The following is a 20,648-nucleotide window of genomic DNA, read 5'->3' as shown; positions in this document are numbered from 1 at the left end:
CTCTATATTTCTTTGTACTTTTAAATATATTTATAATATTTGGTTATACATTTCAAGGTTTTTTTGTTTTGTTTTGTTTTGTTTTTTTATTTAAACAATCTCTACACCAGGGCGCCTGCGTGGTTCAGTCGGTTGAGCATCTGACTTCCACTCAGGTCATGATCTCGTGGTTTGTGAGTTCAAGCTCCGCATCAGGCTCTGTGCTGCCAGCTTGGAGCCTGGAGCCTGCTTAGGATTCTGTGTCTCCCTGTGTCTCAGCCCCTCCCCTGTTTGCACTCTGTCTCTCAAAAATGAATAAAAACGTTAAAAATTAAAAAAAAAAGAGGGGGGACCGCCTGGGTGGCTCAGTCGGTTAGGCATCCAACTTTGGCTCAGGTCATGATCTCGCGGTTTGTGAGTTCCAGCTCTGCATCAGGCTCTGTGCTGACAGCTCAGAGCCTGGAGCTTGCTTCAGATTCTGTGTCTCTGTCTCTCTCTGCCCCTCCCCTACTTGTGCTCTGTCTCTCTATCAAAAATAAATAAAATGTAAAAAAAAAAAAAATTTAAACAATCTCTACACCTAATGTGGGGCTCAAACACAACCCCAAGATTGAGTTGAATGCCCCTACTACTGAGCCAGCCAGGCTCAGTATATATTTATAGTATATAATATATATATATATAGTATATAATATATAGCCCCAGTTATATATATAATATATATATATAGTATATAATATATAGCCCCAGTTATATATTTATAGCTAAGTGTCTGTCCACATGTTTACTTTCCTGGGATTGCTACGTCAAAAGGCCTTCACATTATAAATTTTGAATAATTTCCCAAATAGACAATAACATTGTGATAGACAGTTTTACGTGTCAATTTGAATAGACGATGGTACCCAGTTATTCAATCAAACACTAATCTAGATGTTTCTGGGAAAGTATTAGTGATTACATCTACAAGTCTTTGATTTTATATGAAGAAGATTATTTGGGGATAATCTGGGTAGGCTTGATCCAACCAGTTAAAAGTCTTTAAGAGGAGAATAGAGGTTTTTCTAGAAAGGAATGGTGCCTGTGGGCTGCAGTATCATCTCCTGCCCAAGAATTTCCATTCTGCCTTTATTGATGGCTTGCCCTACATATTTTGGATTTACCTAGCCAGCCATCACAATCACAGAAGCTAATGCTTTGTGATAAGTTTCTTGCCCTGTGAACCCTGACTGATACACACTGTAACCCTCCTGCCAGAAAAGTATGCGACTGCCCTGGGTCATTTACATCATAATGTGAAGTTTTTTACATAAGCAGATCTTTATCTATTGTAGAAATAGAACTTCATTGGAAAACAAATTTTGATAGAGGACAATATAAGGATTCTTAGCAGAATGATTAGCTTACTGTATTTGTGTGTATTTGTTTATGGAGAGGTGAGAAGAGATAAGGGATTAAAAATCATAAAATACTGTAGTCAAATGATTCTAGTTTATTTTGCAATTATGCCTAGGGCTTTAGTATATTATGAATATTAAAAGCCATTTTTAGTTTGTTTTAATAATTTTTTTAATTTGTATTTTAGAGAGAGATAAAGTGGGAGCAGGGGAGGGGGGAGAGAGAATCTCAAGCAGGCTCCAAGCTCAGCACAGAGCCGCCGATGCCAGGCTTGATCCCACAACCCTGGGATTATGACCTGAGCCAAAATCAAGAGTCGGACACTCAACTGACTGAGCCACCCAGGCGTCCCTAAAATCCATTTTTTAAATGAGAGGTCTCTAATTCCAGCCAGTGGACTGGGCCCTTTAATAAACATTGTCTGTGGAATCTTGGTAGAGTCCACTACCCACAGAGCAACCAAAGTGACCTTTTAAAAGGAAAATCAGATCATAGCAGTCCCCACGTTTAAAACAGCTAGCCACTGCACTTACAATAAAATCCAAACTTCAGACCTTGACCTATATGATTCTAAACCTCCTGCCTCTCTAAACTTCCCACATTTTCTCTCCCTCTCTGCATCTCAGATATACTGGCCTTTTTTCTTTTCACCCAGCATACCACTCTCCTTTCTATGGGCCTTTGGACTTCCTGTCCCCGCTATTTTGGGCACTCTTCCTCCAGATATTCCAAGGATTGGCTTCCTGGGAAAAATCAAGGAAATATTACCTTCTCAGAAAAGATCAACCTATGTGGCTGTTTTTCTCATTTTTCTTCATCTAGTCTATCTTATTGTTTTTTCTTTTTCAGAATACTAAGCACGTCTGAAATGATGTAATTTATTTCATTTTTTGATATTCATCTGTTCCAATAGAAGATCAATATTTCTAACTATATTCTCAGCAACATTATAAGGACTTTACATGCTATCGACCCATTTAATTTTCACAACAACCTATAAGGTAAGTATTATTAATTAGTACTCCAGTTTTACAGGTGAAGTGCCTGAGGTTCAGAAAGGTGAAGTGGCTTCACTTGCAAAACTGCATCTCACTAGCTCTGGAAAGAAATCTCTAGGATATCTGTTAAGCTATGTACAGACCAGCAGCATCCAAGGATGTTAGAAATGCATGTTCTCAGGCCTCATCTCTGACCCAAAGAATCAGAATGTGCAGTTTAACAAGATCCCCAGGTGATTCTTAAGTATAAAGTTTGAGAAGCACTAGTCACCAATACATCAGTTTCCTAAGTCTCACCTCGAAAGTAATTGCACACACACACACACACACACACAACACAGCTGTACTCCCAGCCCAGAAAGCAATTACACAACAGAAGAGAGTAGTGAAGTGGTGAAAAGGTTTTCCTTTATTTCGGCTGGTACACCAAGCAGGAATCCCTCATCTGGCAGTCCTAACCCCACGTCATCCCACTTCACCCCAACTCCTTTTAGCTTTCCCTCGCTACGCTAGAAGCTACCCACGCCTAAACTAGACAGAGCTTTGAAGACTTCGAAGGGAGAAGAGACGGAAGGCAGAAATACGGGGGAAATGGAAAACAATTCCGGTAGCATTCCTTAACCTCAACAGGCCCTGCCTTCTGCCCTTAAGAAAAATGGCGCTCAGCGTAGATGCACTTCCGGTCACGGAACCAAACAAAATAGGGGAGGACAAGAGACCGGAAGTGACCGCCCTTTTGGCACCCCTCCTACCCCTTCTCCGCCTCCCAGCCCCTTTAGGGAGGCTGAGGAGGCCTAAGGGCTGAGGCTGGTCTGCGGTTGGCGGGTGACAAGCTGGAGCCGGGACAGTGTGAGTGCTTCCTGCTTCGGCCGCCGGCCGCTTCACTTCGCTTTGGGTGACCTTCGTGAGGCCAGGGACAGGGGGCGGAGAGTCGCGCGGGCGCTGTGTGACGAGGCGCCGCCGCGGTTCTGCGTGAAAGCAGCTAGCCGTAGGGTCTGCCAACGGGGCCATCGGCCGTGTCCGGCCGGCGGAGCCCGCGAGGCTCGGGCCTGAAGCCCCGGGGGCTGGGGAACCCGGTCCGGGGCTGGCGCACGCGGGACAGCGGTGAGGTCCGGCCCTTAGCTCTGCGAGCGGGGCTCCAGCGCCCGGTGTGGAAGGCCTTTCCCCAAGGTAGGTGTTCACACCCGACTGAACCGGCTCGTTGCCCTCACCCCGGTTTTCCCACGCAGCTCCTTCACTCAGTCATTTCCTGACCCTCGGGAAGGCTCAGCTCTTTTTTCATGGCCACTCCGTTTCATTCCACACGCATACACAGCAGGAAAAGACTGGAGTGTAATCGTTTTTGTTTAGTGTCTTTTTCGTGAGAAGTTGCCAGAAAAAAAAATTTGAACTTAAATTCCTTGAAGTTCTTGGTACTTTAGCTGGAAACGTTAATGGTCGCGTTTATTTGTTGTGATGAGAGGTTTTTTGTTTTTTTTTTTTTTAAGTGGCAGTATTACATTATGATCTTGGAATTTTATTTCTTCACTCTGTATCCACCTCCACCCTCTAGAGCTTCAGGTTGAGAAACTTGTTGTTTGTGAACTTGCTCCTTCTTGCTAACCCTGTGCCTTGATGTGCCTAAGAGTCGGGAGTAGTCACAATTTAGCCACAATTAGTTTCATCTTCACCAAAGGGAAATAAAGTAGAAATTGGCAACCAAGGTTTTGTCCAATAGAGTTAACTTATTTTGGTGGAGTATCACAAGTTTAAAACACTTCTCCCCAAAATAAAATTATCTCAAAGTATTTTGGCAGTTTATTTTACTGGGGAATTAATGTGGCAGGAAGGTGTCATTCACTTGCATGTCTTTATTGTATAGTTTAATTTGTGCTTTCTAACTTTTATTTTCTTTCCCCAGTAACATAATGGCGGAAACTGCTTCTCCACTGAAGCACTTTGTGCTGGCTAAGAAGGCAATTACTGCAATCTTTGACCAATTACTGGAGTTTGTTACTGAAGGATCCCATTTTGTTGAAGGTTAGTTTCTCTAAGTTTTTTAAATACTACTGTTGAGAATATATGAAAAATATGAAGGTGGGGCACTTGGGTGGCTCAGTTGGTTAAGCGCTCCATTTCGGCTCATGTCATGATCTCATTGTTTGTCGGTTCAAGCCCCATGTTGGGCTCTGTGCTGACAGCTCAGAACCAGGAGCCCGCTTCAGATTCTGTGTCTCCCTCTCTCTCTGCCCCTCCCCTGCTTGTGCTCTGTCTCTCTCTCTCAAAAATAAACATTAAAAACAAAAAAAAAAATTTAAAGAAAATTAGGTGTTTTATCCTTTTCACCCTTAGTTACAGAACGCATATATAAGGCATTGTGTTATAATCTAGGAGAGATGCCATAACAAAACCCATTTTTGCCCTCCATAAGAGGAAGATTAAATGTTATTAATAACAACTTAAGAAATAAGTGCTTGCATGTGAGGTACTATTCTAAGCACTTTATTATATCAATAATGCATTAAATATCAACACTGGAACAGATTTTAATTATAATTATTTTAAAGATGAAACCAAGACACAGAAAATTTAAGCAACTTGCCCAAGAGCACCTAGCTAGTAAATGCCCAGACTTAAAAGTCAGGCAGCCCACATTTAAGCTATTATTCCTCTCTTTTCCCCAAGTCAGCTGTCAGCCTAGATTTCAGACCTATCTTATCTTCTCAAATGAGGCAGGAATTCGGTGGGGAAAGGGCAAAAGAAATCTTCTTTGAGTGTCACTGTTCAAAGTTGGTGAGGAATGTCTTATTAGGGAATACTGCTTTGGAGAGAACTGTTGAAATATTTTCCAGTTCCTAAGATTACATGACCATCAACGGTACAATGAAAAGGGAGGGATTTTATAAACTTCTCCAGTGACTGTGAGGAAACATTTGGTGGGTTGGTAAAATCAAACTTTGTCCTTGTCCCTCCTAACCCTCCCTCACCAGATTTTTAGCTTGAGGATAGGGATCATGCCTTATTATTGCGTCCTTATCACCAAACCTGACACAATTCAAGTTTTGTTGAATGAGACGGGGAAAAAAGTTATGGTATCGAATCTCTGTTTCCAGTTTTGAAAGAATTTGAGCTGGCACAGTGACTTTTAAATTGTTTTTAAAAAGTTGATAGGTCAGCTATATATACTCAAAACAAAGTTGATGGGAAGTGAAGTTAAATGCAATATCTTCTATGTATTGAACCCATTATAGATTGAGCATAATACTAGGAGCTAGTGAATGACAGCTTTATAGTCCGAGTTCAATTTTACTGCTTTTACAATCTCACAGAAAATCTCTTGCAAAAAAGAGACAAAAGGTAAATTAGGAAGAACATAGAAGAGAAAGAATAACATGAAAAACAAGGTGAATGTAATGATACTTAAGCCAGTCTCATCTTTATTCACCTAACTGCATATATTTTACTAATGTGCTTGAAAAGGATGATGAGATTTGTAAAAGCTGGAGTTTAATTACATGAGCACTGGGTAAGCTGTGTCAGTGTGTGTGTGTGTGTCTCATTAGTACCAGATAGCCAAACGAATCTCCATGTTTTTACCTTTAAAATGAGATAATGAAAATGTAAGTTGTCAGTTCACTGGGGTGAAGTTAATACAACATTGTAAGTCAACTATACTTCAATAAAAAAAGGTAAAAAATAGAAAACTGTCTGTAATGGATACTGTAGTAACCACTTAAAATATATATATAAACGTAAAAGTGTATGTTCCTGAAATATAAACAAAACTGAAAGGCTTCTGCTTTTCAGACCCAAGTTTTTCCACCCACCCCCGTCCTTGGAGGACAAGAGGTTATGTCTGGGATGAGCAGTTACCTCTAGCGTGACTGGAGTAGGATATAATTGGTAATTCTCTTTTTATGTTAAATGAGCTGTTTTGCTCCATTCCTGTGAGAAGACAAGAAGTTTTAAGGTAGCGATGTCTTACCTAGCTTGGAGACCCACTTGAACCATATCTTTATTTTATAGGGGTGGCCATTCACAAACCTCGCTATTTCTTAGTATGTGGATCCCTCTTTTCCCTTTAGTCAGGATGGAACAATAATAGGTAGATAATTAGGTTCTAATTTCTCTGTTCAGAAAAACATTTTTGTCTTAGATGGGTATTTTTGTTTTTGTTTTTTTAGTTTAGTCATTTTGAGTGACAGCGTGCATGTGAGTGGGTGAGGGGCAGAGAGGGAAGGGGAATGAGAGAACCCCAAGGAGGCTCGACCCCATGAACCATGAGATCATGACCTGAACTAAAATCAGATGCTTAACCAATTGAGCCACCCAGGTGTCCCTGTCTCAGATGAGTATCTTGTATTTTTGAGACTTAGGTGAATAATAAATACCCTTTGGACTGGGCCCCTATAATTTTTAATAATTTTGAAGCTTTTTTGGGCAGGATTCTTATGACCTGTTGCAATAAAGTATTCACCTTTTGCCAAATATTCAGATAGTATGGCATTTTTACTTTTTAAATGGCCACATAAATACAGAGCAAAGCCAAAATATATGCATATCTTAGCTATTCCTTTGTATAATTCACTTAATGTTCATCTTTACCACTTTTTCTAACACCATTTCAATTTTGTAGCAACATACAAGAATCCAGAACTTGATCAAATAGCTACTGAGGATGATCTGATAGAAATACAGGGTTATAAAAACAAGCTTTCCATCATTGGTGAGGTGCTGTCTCGGAGGCATATGAAAGTGGCATTTTTTGGCAGGTAATCCTTTATTATTTCTCTCAAGGGTAGTTTCCAGAAATCAGGTTTTCTAAGTCCTATCCACAACTTTGTTTCTGATGTTTCAGCAAGGGATGGTTCTCCCCCTTCTCCCTGTAAGAGTTTCTCTTTGTGTTATATGCTAAAGCTATTAGCATCTAAAAGAATTCGTTCGTTTTAGTTCTTGGTATAAAAGGCTTTATGGAGGTCATATTTTTATTTTTTAAGGATGCTCATCTCTAAGAATTGGATTCTTAGCCAAATCCTAAGCATAGAAATACGGGTTAATGATATGCATAATTTTTGACTTTTTAAAAGTTCTCTTATTACCAGGTATGTCTTCCGAAAGAATTCTCAGCCCCATGATTCCCAGAGAGAGGGAGAGTAGGAAGAGTCATTTGTTAACATAACTGTTGAGAATGACGGTGTGATCTCTGCCACAGCTTATATGTTCATTTAGGAATCATTTGTTAACTTCCTTTGTGCCCGGCACTGTATGAGGCACTAGGGATACAAAAACAAATGACTAGGCCCATACTTGTTTGCTCAAATATCATGTGCTGTGTATCAACAGAAGCATTTATTTACTCACTAAACTAACTTATAGGCCTTTTAAATCCATCTTGGGGCTTTTTTTTTTTAGCACTTGGGATTTCCTGTACCTAGAATTCCCTTTGCCTTGTTTTATCTATGTCTGGCTCTTTCTCAGTTTTCAAACCTTTCCTAAATGTTATAACCTCAGAAACCTTTCCTGACTGCTGCGTCTAAAGTATTTCTTCTCATTTATTCTCTAAAGTTTTTACTGTTCTATTTTGTCTTCATGATTTTATATATTCATTCTTCAGGACGAGCAGTGGGAAGAGCTCTGTTATCAATGCAATGTTGTGGGATAAAGTCCTCCCTAGTGGGATTGGCCATACAACCAATTGCTTCCTGAGTGTTGAAGGAACTGATGGAGATAAAGCCTATCTTATGACAGAAGGATCAGATGAAAAAAAGAGTGTGAAGGTATAATATTTTGACTGTTAGCAACATAATGTACCTGAAATAATGCCCTTAACTTGTTCTTTTTAAAAATTTTTTTGTAGGATGTCTGCATTGCTAGAGATAGAAGAACTACTGATGTTTTAATTCATAGCTTTTAAAGCCATCACTAATATTTTGAATTCTCTAAAATTCCTTTGCTTCAGAGCTAAATTATTAGAAAAATAAAATATGTCCTTAAAGTAAACTAGAGTTAAAAGTTTATTACATTTTAAAAATAATGTTCTGAAAATAACATTATTGAAGTGTATTGTTGCTGTTTAATCTCATCTACTCTCATCTTTTAAAAGAAAACTTTGTTTAAAAAATTGGGCCTTGGCATGTGTTTGATGCATGTCTGTGTCTTTAGAAACTGTTTTATCTTTGGAGTATTAATAAGCACATTCGTGAATAAATGTAATAGTTTTATCAGATAAGGGTCAGTGACAATTCCCTACTTTTCATAAATTTCTTAAGTAGACTCCATGCCTTACATGGAGCCCAACATAGGGCTTGAACTCACCACCCTGAGCTCAAGACCTGAGCTGAGATCAAGAGTTGGATGCATGGGGTGCCTGAGTGGCTCAGTCAGTTAAAGATCTGACTCTTGATTTTGGCTCAGGTCATGATCTCAGTCTCTGGGATCATGCCCACATCAGGCTCCATCCTCTTAATGTTAAGCCTGCTTGGGATTCTCTCTCTCCATCTCTCTCTGCCCCTCCCCTCGCCTACTTTCTCTCAAAATAAATAAACAAACATTAAAAAAAAAAAGGGACGCCTGGGTGGCTCAGTCAGTTGAGCATCCGACTTTGGCTCAGGTCATGATCTTGCTGTTTGTGAGTTCAAGCCCCACGTCAGGCTCTGTACTAAAGCAGCTCTGGAGCCTGTGTCTCCCTCTCTCTCTGCCCCTCCCCTGCTCATGCTGTCTCTCTCTGTCTCAAAAATAAATAAAACATTAAAAAAAATTTTTTTTAAATAAAAAATTAAAAAAACAGATGTTTAACCTACTGAGCCACTCAGGTGCCCCTTTTTTAACAAATTTCTTAAGGAGTTCAGTGCCACTAAGTTCCTTCAGCCGAAAGAAAAAAGTGTTTCTCACTATGATCACTTTCTTTTTTTTTTTTTAACGTTTATTTATTTTTGAGACAGAGACAGAGCATGAACAGGGGAGGGGCAGAGAGAGAGGGAGACACAGAATCTGAAACGGGCTCCAGGCTCTGAGCTGTCAGCACAGAGCCCGACGCGGGGCTCGAACTCACGGATCGTGAGATCATGACCTGAGCCGAAGTCGGAAACTTAACCGACTGAGCCACCCAGGCGCCCCTGTGATCACTTTCTTAAGTCTTTTCTTTTTTCCACTTGAGTCTTATTTATTTTTATTTTTTTAACGTTTTATTTATTTTTGAGACAGGGAGAGACAGAGCATGAACAGGGGAGGGTCAGAGAGAGGGAGACACAGAATCTGAAACAGGCTCCAGGCTCTGAGCTGTCAGCACAGAGCCTGACGCGGGGCTCGAACTCACGGACCACGAGATCATGACCTGAGCGGAAGTCGGCCGCTTAACTGACTGAGCCACCCAGGTGCCCCATCCACTTGTGTCTTAAGATCTCTTCCACAAGTGCAAAAGTTCAGTGTTTAAAGATGCATGGTGTTTTAATTTTTGCAAAACTGAGTTGAATTCATCGGTCTAGTTCTTGTTCTGTGAGTTTGTTGTTTGAGCTAGCTTAGGTAACTTCATCTGCGTAATACTCTTCAGATTAGTTAGAAGGAATAAAGGAGGTGATGTTTGTGAAAATTTTTTTTAATGTTTTATTTTTTATTTATTTTTGAGAGAGAGAGAGAGACAGAGAGTCTGAAGCAGACCCCATACTATCAGCACAGAACCTGATGTGGGGCTTGAACTCAAAAGCTGTGAGATCATGACCTGAGCCAAAGTCAGATGCTTAACTGACTGAGCCACCCAGGCACCCCTCTGAAAATATTTTCAAACTTTTAAACTTTTTTTTTTTCAACGTTTATTTATTTTTGGGACAGAGAGAGACAGAGCATGAACGGGGGAGGGGCAGAGAGAGAGGGAGACAGAATCGGAAGCAGGCTCCAGGCTCTGAGCCATCAGCCCAGAGCCTGACGTGGGGCTCGAACTCACGGACCGCGAGATCGTGACCTGGCTGAAGTCGGACGCTTAACCGACTGCGCCACCCAGGCGCCCCTCAAACTTTTAACCCATATAAATGAAGGAATCATTTATTTTGTGATCAAGTTTTAACCAAATCAAAATTCAAACTACCTGTGGCTTTAGATCCTTAAAGTAGTTACCTCCTATTTCTTGGTCTGTGCTCTCTACTTCCAATCCTTCATACTCTTTTCCTCCTCTCCCCTATTCCAAAATTTAAATTTGTTCACCTCAAGCAGTGGCCTGTGTTAAAGTATAGACTTTGAGTTTCATGCTGTAATAGTTTTCCTTAGTAAAAGAAATGCCTGGGGCACGCCCCTGTGTCGGACTTCAGCTCAGGTCATGCTCTTAAAGCTTGTGGGTTCAAGTCCTGCGTCAGGCTCTCTGCTGACGGCCCAGAGCCTGGAGCCTACTTAAGATTTCCTCTCTCTCTCTCTCTCTCTCTCTCTCTCTCTCTCTCAAAAATAAATAAGCATTAAAAAAAAGTAAAAGAAATGCACTAATTACAGCTAATGCTTTATTGCATACTTGCTAAGTACCAAACACTATTCTAAATACCTGCAGTAACTCCAGTCATACCACAACTATATCAGATAGGTGCTTTTTATTATCTTAATTTTATAGACCAGGCATCAAGACATTGGTACACATTTATAATTCTATCAAAAAGTTGATGAAAGCAAACAAAACTAAAACCTAGCTAACATTGTTACTGTGAAGATTCACTTCAACCCTGATCAGGACTATTGTGCCCATTTGAAAATAGATGTTTCCCTTTAAAATTGGATACAAAGCACAGATTAATTGTAAAGATATGTGTGCTGGTGCCCTTTCCTTGAATATTAATTTTACTTAAAATTTTTTTTTTAATGTTTATTTTAGAGAGAGTGCGCATGAGCAGGGGAGAGCAGAGAGAGAGAGAGAGGGAGACACAGAATTAGAAGCAGGCTCCAGGCTCTGAGCTGTCAGCACAGAGCTTGACTTGAGGCTCAAACCCATGGACCATGAGATCATGATCTGAGCTGAAGTCAGATGCTTAACTGACTGAGCCACCCAGGTGCCCTGGTGTTTTTAATGGAAAACAAAAAAATTTTTTTTAATGTTTATTTATTTGAGAGAGAGAATGAGACCATGGAAGTGTAGGAGGGGTAGAGGGAGAGGGGGAGGGAAAATCCCAAGCAGGTTCCTCGCTGTCAGTGCAGAGCCTGACGCAGGGCTCGATCCCACAAACCATGAGATCACGACCTGAGCAGAAATCAGGAGTTGGGTGCTCAACTGGCTAAGCCACCCAGTCGCCCCTTGAATATTAATTTTATATTAAGCTCTTTGTATTTATTGTGTATTTAACGTGTACACATGAAAGATACTAAAGTAACACATTAATAAATTAGTATATTTCAGAAGTTATCTTGAGAAATAGAAATATTTTAGTGAGTTTAAATGGAAAGAGAAGGTATAGTCATTGATGTTAAACATGCTTATGTGAGTAAGTGACTGCCTGGTGAGAAAAATACTTCATTAAAAGAATATGTATTGAACTTCTCATATTGCTTTGGGTGTTTTTTCTTTTTAAGTTTATTTATTTTGAGAGAGAGCCAGGGACGGGTAAAGAGAGAGAGGGAGAGAAAATCTCAAGCAGGCTCCACACTATCAGCGCAGAGCCCAGTGTGAGGCTCGAACCCACAAACCGTGAGATCATAACCTAAGCCAAAACCCGAGAGCCAGATGCTTAACTGATTGACCCACCCAGGTGCCTCACTTTGGTCTTATTATTACTCTGGTGTTTTTAAGCCTTTGTTAATAATGATGTTTCTTCTATTTTCACCCCTTATTAAGCAATACATTTTAGGGGCGCCTGGGTGTTTCAGTTGATTAAGCATCCGACTTCAGCTCAGGTCACTCATGGCTCGTGAGTTCAAGCCCCACAGGGCTCTGTGCTGACAGCTCAGAGCCTGGAGCCTGCTTCAGATTCTGTGTCCCTCTGCTCCTCCTCCACTCACACTCTGTCTCTGTCTCTCTCAAGAATAAGTTAACATTAAAAAAAATAATTTTAAAAAAAAGGCAATATTTTAGAAGAGACAGAAAATACTAATGGTATTTCCAAAACTCACATGCTTCCCAAAACCAGTGGAAGTCCTTGCCTTTGGTATAGAGTTAAATGTGTGTTTCTCAGTATTTTGTAAACAAAATGGTTTCATATGTGCTATTTTGACTTAATATATTGTGAATTTGTTTTCATATATATAATATCAGCTTCAAGAGTTGCATAGGATTCCATTGCCAGAGGTCATTTGTTGGACATTTAGAATGTTACCAGCTCTGATTATTTGTGCAGAATGATATGAGTAAACTGTTTCAGGGGTACCATTTTTTTTCTACTTGGTAATTCTAAAACTCATTTTCTCGAGATTGCTGAGATGGTTTTATTTCAAGTTATTTAAACTTCTGCTTTTTATACATGTTTTGCAAAAATGAACGCCCCAAATCATAGTGTTTTTTATTGAATTTTATTATAAGCACAGTTTTGTATTTTCTTTCCCTTCTACTTTAGACAGTTAATCAGCTGGCCCATGCCCTTCATATGGATAAAGACTTGAAAGCTGGCTGTCTTGTGCATGTATTTTGGCCAAAGGCAAAATGTGCCCTCTTGAGAGATGACCTGGTTTTAGTGGACAGGTAAAATTACATACATATGAATTGGTTTTCTCCTTTAAAGATTCATTTAATAGAATAATACTGCTTGTTTTAGCATGTAACACATAAAAATTTAAGTGCTCAATTGCTGTTTTGTCCTCATTTGCTAGATTGTTAAAGAACACATAAGGTGTTGGTTTTGTTTTTTGTTGGTTACATAAAGTGCCAGTTTCCCAGTCTAATTCTATTACAAGAAATTTCAAGGATAGCCACTTTGTTTTCCCCCTCTGTATTGACTGTAGTTTGGATAAATAGCTGGACCTTGCAGACTGTCTAATTCTAAATAACTAGAGAGATAAAGATAACTCTGATAGGTAAAGTTTTTAACTAGTAATAAATTCATTCTTGAGACCAAGTTTCCCAAAATAACTTTCCTGGACAGTTCACATAACTTTTCATGGTTCAAGAATTAAGTACTTTGGGAATTTTTTTTCAACTCTGCTGATTAGTCTTCATTTACTATGTGTTTTTTGCTACATTGGTGTTTAGTAAAATGATAATGTATATCTGAGCAATGTCCTACCAAAAAAGGTAGTTAAATGATTTTTTTAAAGTTTTGGTATGCTCTTTTGTTTTCTTCAGTTAAAATTTTAGCATTCTCTGGAAACCATATTGATTCTGGTGATGAGCTTTTAATTTTGCTTTATTTCATGACCAGACTGTATCCATGACCCCCGCCTGTCATCTTGCCACCTTGTTACAGGGATACATCAAACCAGTGTATGGACAGTTGCGTTATAATTTTTATGGTATCAATTATATATTAAACTTATGCCTAGCAGAGGGTGTTTTATTCTTTATGCTCACGAGCACTGAAGTATTTACTGAGCTGTACTGGACATGGGTGCTTGCACCTTCATTTTTGTTACCTATTTGCCTGGTTTTTTTCAGTACTTATTTTTCATCCTTTCAGAGCATAAAGATTTGAAAGATTATAATAGTGACCATGTTACTTGCTTTATCAAAAATTACAAGGTTGTCTTTAGTAAGTAAAAATTTTTAGCACTTGTTAATTGGCTAGGCTCTGAGAGTTCCTTGTCAGCAGAATAAATATAGAAGTTTATAAAACAGAGACTGAGCTTGCCACAAATGCTCTCTTATACATGAGAAAGTAAATCTCTTAGGCTTTGTGCTGAAAACTGGTAGAAATAGTTTTTAGACTTCAAACAATTTATAAAAGTTAAAAGAATTCTTTCTATAATCACATTTTCTTTTTAAAAAATATTGTTATATAATACAAGTTTATCTTATTTCCATTAGTCCGGGTACAGATGTCACTACAGAGCTGGATAGCTGGATTGATAAATTTTGCTTAGATGCTGATGTCTTCGTTTTGGTTGCAAACTCTGAATCAACACTAATGAACACGGTAGGATTTAATCATTATTATGTTTGAATGGTAGGAAATGAAATGGTGTCTGTTAATTCTGAAAAGTAAGGGAAATCCAGATCCTGGATTCGAAAGAAGCTCTGGTATCAAGGGAGAGCAAAGGAGTTTGTGTTTCCATGGGACTGAAGAGCTGATTGTGGTCTTGAGTGTTCCCAGAGTATCATTGGGAATCTAGGGCATGATGGCTCTAGTTGCTAGTAAATCTTTATATTCAAGGTGTGATACATGTATGTTGTTGACATTGATTGTGGTTATTTGCCAGTTTCGGAAGGAATGGGCACCAGAATTGTTAGGATGATGAATTAAGCCTTTTGAATAATGTTTAACACTCGCACCTCACCACTGCCCCCAACCCTCATGTCTGGCAGACAAGGCTTTTCATATTTTTAGTTTTGTCAGCCTTTTCCAGCTTTACCCATGTACACACTAGGTTCCAGCTTACCTATATGCATTCTAAAGTGCTGTCAGACTTCACAGATTTTTGAGGATGTCTAGAGCCAGACTCATCCCAAATAAACTCGAGTTTATAGGTATCTAATATCCAAACCTATAGTATGATTTTCTTAAAATTGTTATTCCTGGAAAGTATATAAATGGGCAAAGATCATTTATAACCTAGGTGTTACCAGCCAGACTTCTGTTTTGTCACTGTTAGTTGTGTGCCCTCCAATAATCTGTTATCACATAGACCAGGCTACTCTGACAGCACAGTTTATAGTCTGATGATTAAAAAAACAGATCTATGTTTAAAATCTTTGTTAGAGTAACTCCATTATTTGGGTAAACAAACTTTGATGTACATTCTGACTTCTCCGTCTTTGTTTATGCTCTTCTTTGCACACAGTCCTCCTGCTCCCAGCTTCTCATCTTTCAGAAAGCCATTGTCCGTACTTTTAAGCTCTTTATCTTTATCACCACTTTCTTAATGGAGCTTTTTCTAATTCTAGCTAGATAGGGTATCTCTTCTTTGAATAAGCATAGCATGTATTTGCAGCATTTATGGCACATACCTTTCTCTGTTGTTTATTATGATGTACACAGGTCTTAAATTGTTATTAATTTACTTAGTCTAAACATTAAAAGAGATTTGAGGTAGCTTTTTGAAAATATATAATGTTTATATCCAGCGGTACCTATTGTATTCGGCAAATAGTAGAGACAGATAAATATCTGTTAAATTGAATTTCAGAAAAGACTCATGGCAAGGGCAGAAAATCTTCACTTTTGCCTTCTTACAATATTCTCACCTTTGAGAATCTTAATGTTCAGAGTGCTTTGGGATCCTTTATCAGTGGGCATTAATCACTGTTGTCTAAATGGTTCAAACTTTTAGATTAGAGCTTCAGTTATAAATGTAAATATAAAATAGCTGTTAAAAGTGAACATAACACTGGTATTTGATGTTTTATAGGAAAAGCAGTTTTTTCACAAGGTAAATGAGCGACTTTCCAAACCTAACATTTTCATTTTGAATAATCGTTGGGATGCCTCTGCATCAGAGCCAGAATATATGGAAGATGTAAGTTATTTTTTTTAAGTTTTGAAATATAGTAATGTACACTGTTATCTGAGAAAACAGTATACCTTATATAATAAAACATCATAAGCAGCTGTTCTCTTACTTGAGAAAAGACTGTAATTATAGAAACCCTGAAGTGGATACGTGATAGAAACCAGAATATTAAGCTACTTTGAAGGAAAAGTCTGTTATAGAAGTACCATGTAATCATTTTAGATCTTGAAACTTTGTTACAATTTTTTATTAAAGTATAACATACCAGAAAAGTATACAGATCATAAGTGTCCAACTCAAGAAGCAGAACATTCTCAGCACTTCAGAATGCACCCCCTCCATCCTCAGGCAGGGATGAGCACTTAACTGTGACTTCTAATGCCCTTGATTAATTTTTTGGTTATTCAGCTTTATGTAATGGAATCATATATAGTATCTACTTTTGTGTCCAGTTTTCTTCTGCTCAACGTTACATTTGTGATATGTGTCCATACCTTTGTGCATAAAGTGCATTTCATTACTGTATATTTCAGCCTATAAATAACTACGTTTGAAATTTATTCATTCTGCTAGTGATGGCCATTTGGGTAAATTTCCTGAATGTAGCTGTTATGAATAATGCTTCTGTGCACATTCTTATATATGTCTTCTTGGTGCACACAGGTTTATATTTCTGTTGGATATATACCAGTGGTTCTCAGTGTGAAGGATTGGGCATATTTGATCCCCAGGGAATATTTGGCCCTGTCTGAAGACTTTTTTTTTTAATGTTTACTTTTGAAGGAGAGAGAGACAGAGCACAAGCAGAGGAGAGGCAGAGAGAGGGAGATACTGAATCTGAAGCAGGTTCCAGGCTCTGAGCTGTCACAGGCACAGAGCCTGACGTGGGACTCAGACTTACATGCCATGAGGTCATGACCTGAGCTGAAGTCAGACGCTTAACTGACTGAGCCACCCAGGCTCCCCTGAAGACATTTTTGGTTGTCACAGCTCAGGGACTGTGCTACTGGCATCTCCTACTGGAGGCTAGGGGTGCTGTTAAAAGTCCCATAACAAAGATCAGCCCCTCCCAACCAAAGATTTATCTGATTCAAAATGTCATTACTGCAGAGATCAGTAATCTGTGAGTATATATCTAGGAGTAGAATCAGTGGATTGCATGTAAATATGCTGTTTCAGTAAACACAGCCCGAGTTTTGTAAAGTGCTTGTACCAGCTTATACTCCCAAGCAGTTTGAGAGTTCCAGGTGATTTATATTCTTGCCAACACTTGGTATTTTTGTTTTTGTTTTAAATTTTAGTCATGGTGGTGATTTTAGAAACTGCTTTTTTTCTTTTTTTAAAAAAAAAATTTAATGTTTATTTTAGAGAGAGAGAGAAAAAAAAAACATGAGTGGGGAGGGATGGAGGAGCCACAGAATCTGAAGCGGGCTCCAGGCTCTGAGCTGTCAGCACAGAGCCCGATGCGGGGCTCGAACCCACGAGCTGTGAGATCATGACCTGAGCTGAAGTCAGATGCTCAACCCACTGAGCCACCCGGGCGCCCCTAGAAACTTCTTTTTAAAAACAATAGTGTATCTGGTATTTGGTCTGTGATCTATAAAAAATATTTAATTTACTTGATATTTCTTTTTCTGATTTTAATCATAGTTTATGTTTATTTATAAAAATAGAAAATGCATAAAAAATTAAAATTTACACTGTCCCATCACTGTTCACGTGTTAGATTATTTGCTTTCATTCTTTCCCCCACCCCCAGAATTGGAATTTTGTTTAATATGAAGCTTTATAGCCTTATTTATTTATTTTTGTTTCATGTTTGTTTAATTTTTAGAGATTGTGTGTGGGGGGGGCTGGATGCTGAGTGGTGAGGGGAGGCATAGAGAGAGAGGGGAGACACAGAATCTGAAGCAGGCTCTACACTGTCAGCACAGAGCCTGATGCGGGGCTCAAACTCACGAACCGTGAGATCATGCTGTGAGCCCAAAGTCGGGTGCTTAACCGACTGAGCCATCCAGGCGCCCCATATATCCTGCTTTTATTAACTGTTGTATGATTATACTCTTTTCAAATTGGGGTTTCATTTAATCAGAGAATTAGGAAATATCCCCAGGTTCTTTTCCATTCCTATTTAGCTTATTTTTTTTTAATGTTTATTTATTTTTGAGAGAGACACACACAGAGTGTGAGCAAGGGAGGGGCAGACAGAGGGAGACACAGAATCTGAAGCAGGCTCCAAGCTCTGAGCTGTCAGCACAGAGCCCAACATGGGACTCGAACTCACCAACTATGCTATCATGACCTCAGCTGACGTTGGACACTAAACCAACTGAGCCACACAGGTGCCCCTTAGCTTAGTTTTTATTAAGTCTTAAGATAGAGATTTCTTATCGTAGCCACAATGCTAAAGGCTAGTACTAAACCCTAATTAGTTTCTAACCCTTAGTCCTATTTTTTTTTTATTTTTAATTTTTTTAAAGTTTTATTTAATCTCTATACCTCCATGGGGCTTGAATTCATGACTCTGAGAGCAAGTGTTGCATGCTCTACTGACTGAGCCAGCCAGATGCCCCTCGTAGTCCTAATTTTAATTACCCAAGTGCTAATCTTAATCCTAACATTGCAGCTCTAATCCCTATCTGATGCATTCTCCCCAAATTTCTCATTTTTTTAAGAAAAAGAGACCGTTTGTGTTCTGATTTCACAATAAAAATGTCTTCATTGTAGCAAATTAATTGTACTTATATTCTGATATCAAACTTTAATAGCTTCATTGTAGAACATTTGGAAAATGAGCATAAGGAAGAAATAAAATGCCACCTGTGCCTGCATGCCACCTATTAATTTTCACATATGTATACACGTATCATTTTTTGTAGTATAGTCATATACATCATTAATACAAAATTAAGAACTCTTTCCTATGGCAGTAAGTGTTAATATTTGTCTATAATATGTTTTGTAATGGCTGCATATTTGGTGGTCCATCAGAATTTTAAATGGTCAAGGAAGGATCTTTAAGAGAAAAAATCTGTCAGCAAGTTTAAAACTTCATTTATTAGAATTTTTGGATTTGTTAAGTATATGGAAACTATTACTATAATATCACTATGAACGGAGTTTAGTATTATAGGCCTGTAGCTGTCAGCTATATTGTTGTTTACTCGAATTATTTTAGTACCTTGTTTTCTCTAGGTACGTAGACAGCACATGGAAAGATGCCTGCATTTCTTGGTGGAGGAGCTTAAAGTTGTGGATCCTTTGGAGGCACAGAATCGTATCTTCTTTGTTTCTGCAAAGGAAGTTCTTACTGCTAGAAAGCACAAAGCACAGGGGATGCCAGAAGGTGGTATGTATTATTATGGATTGTCTTTCGAAATACAAGTATAGTTATTGAAACAGCATGCTAGAAATCTTAATGTTGCTGTATACTAGGTTTTAAACTCTTTACATAAATATTATAGGTGGGGCACTTGCTGAAGGATTCCAGGCAAGATTACAGGAGTTTCAGAATTTTGAACAAATTTTTGAGGTAGGAATTTTGCAAATGTATTGACTAATACAAAACCCTAGCATTGGTTGGAGAATGATCATAACCTTCTGTTTTTAGTGTTTATCTTTGTCAAATAACCTTTGCTGTTATTTAGTATAGTTTCTGCCACAGCAAGTGAAACAAGTTTGAAGAAAGGAAGTCCCTGCAAAATGGATGATCCGTAAGAATTTAAAACTAAAGATTGTAATTTCTTATTTTTCTTATATATTTGTATTTAAATGAGAAACTATTTTCTAATATTGTATGTGTTGTGCAATGAGTGAAATTCTCTTTATTCAATAATTTGAGGCAAGATTAAATAAATGTAATTGCTGTTGGGGTGGATAATAGAGCAAAGTGAAGATCATCTTTTTTCTTCTGTACCATACAGTTTATAGACCGAGAATGTAGTTAATGTCACATTAAGATACAGGTCTTGTACCTTAGGAATCCTGTGGTAGGAACACCTGGGGCACATAACTAATGCGTTTGCAGCATTGGGGAGGAAGGATACTGTCTTAATATTTTGGTGTTTTATTCAAAGACATTAAAACTCATCCTACATTTGACTGAAAAGTTCTTTAGATGTTTATCTTCTAAACTCTTATTTAGGTGTTAATCTTCTAAACTTTTATTTAGCCCTATTTGATCCAGCTCTGCTTAGATTGCATATCCCCTTCTCACCCATGAATGAACACAAAGACTTCAGAACTGAAAAAACTTGCATCTGCAGTTATTCTTCCTTATAAGTAATAACAGCTTTAATAGTAAGGATGTGAATGTTGAACGTGTTTGGCAGAATTTTTTTAACTAAACATTTATTTGCTCACTATCCCCCATCTTTAATTTGGTGAGTTGGAGACAGACTATTAAGTAGATGAAGACAAAATATTTAAGAAGGAAAGCCCACTAGTAGTTATCTGAGGCTCCTGGGTTATCAGCATATGTCCTCCCAAGCTAAGCTATAGATTACATGAAGTCCCAATCACTTAGACCATTGTTTATATTCTTTCCCTTTCGCTTTCACAAGAGATTCAGTGCTCTCCTTACTCTTTAGATCAGTTATTTCATCCATGGGGAAAATATTGGGAAGAGGATCTATTGTTCTATCTCTTTTGTCTTACTGACCTTTTCTTTCTTCTGTGTGTATGTCATTTATTTCTCCTTTCAAATCATTCTGTTCTGTTATGCATTTGTAA

At 38.4% G+C, this 20,648-nt stretch overlaps 1 protein-coding gene across 3 annotated transcripts in view; it reads left to right on the top strand.

Annotated features, from left to right (window-relative positions):
* The first annotated feature begins 3,084 nt into the window (after positions 1 to 3,084).
* The window catches only part of MFN1 (mitofusin 1), a 35,264-nt gene continuing 17,700 nt past the window's right edge, over positions 3,085 to 20,648 (top strand). For 2 of the 3 annotated variants that reach the window (XM_053221192.1, XM_015071025.3), the window contains exons 1-9: positions 3,404 to 3,545; positions 4,276 to 4,394; positions 6,991 to 7,126; positions 7,969 to 8,131; positions 12,872 to 12,996; positions 14,275 to 14,383; positions 15,816 to 15,923; positions 19,113 to 19,266; positions 19,382 to 19,449. In XM_053221192.1, coding sequence (XP_053077167.1) covers positions 4,283 to 4,394; positions 6,991 to 7,126; positions 7,969 to 8,131; positions 12,872 to 12,996; positions 14,275 to 14,383; positions 15,816 to 15,923; positions 19,113 to 19,266; positions 19,382 to 19,449 — 975 coding nt within the window. In that variant the 5' untranslated portion in view covers positions 3,404 to 3,545; positions 4,276 to 4,282. Of the gene's footprint in view, positions 3,225 to 3,403; positions 3,546 to 4,275; positions 4,395 to 6,990; positions 7,127 to 7,968; positions 8,132 to 12,871; positions 12,997 to 14,274; positions 14,384 to 15,815; positions 15,924 to 19,112; positions 19,267 to 19,381; positions 19,450 to 20,648 lie in introns of those variants that run through there. The other variant, XM_015071026.3, reaches the window with a different exon arrangement.

Source organism: Acinonyx jubatus, chromosome C2 (assembly GCF_027475565.1).
Source record: "Acinonyx jubatus isolate Ajub_Pintada_27869175 chromosome C2, VMU_Ajub_asm_v1.0, whole genome shotgun sequence".
Lineage (NCBI taxonomy): Eukaryota > Metazoa > Chordata > Mammalia > Carnivora > Felidae > Acinonyx > Acinonyx jubatus.
Note: the sequence above shows the minus strand (reverse complement) of the source record. Positions and strands in the feature narration are given on the sequence as shown.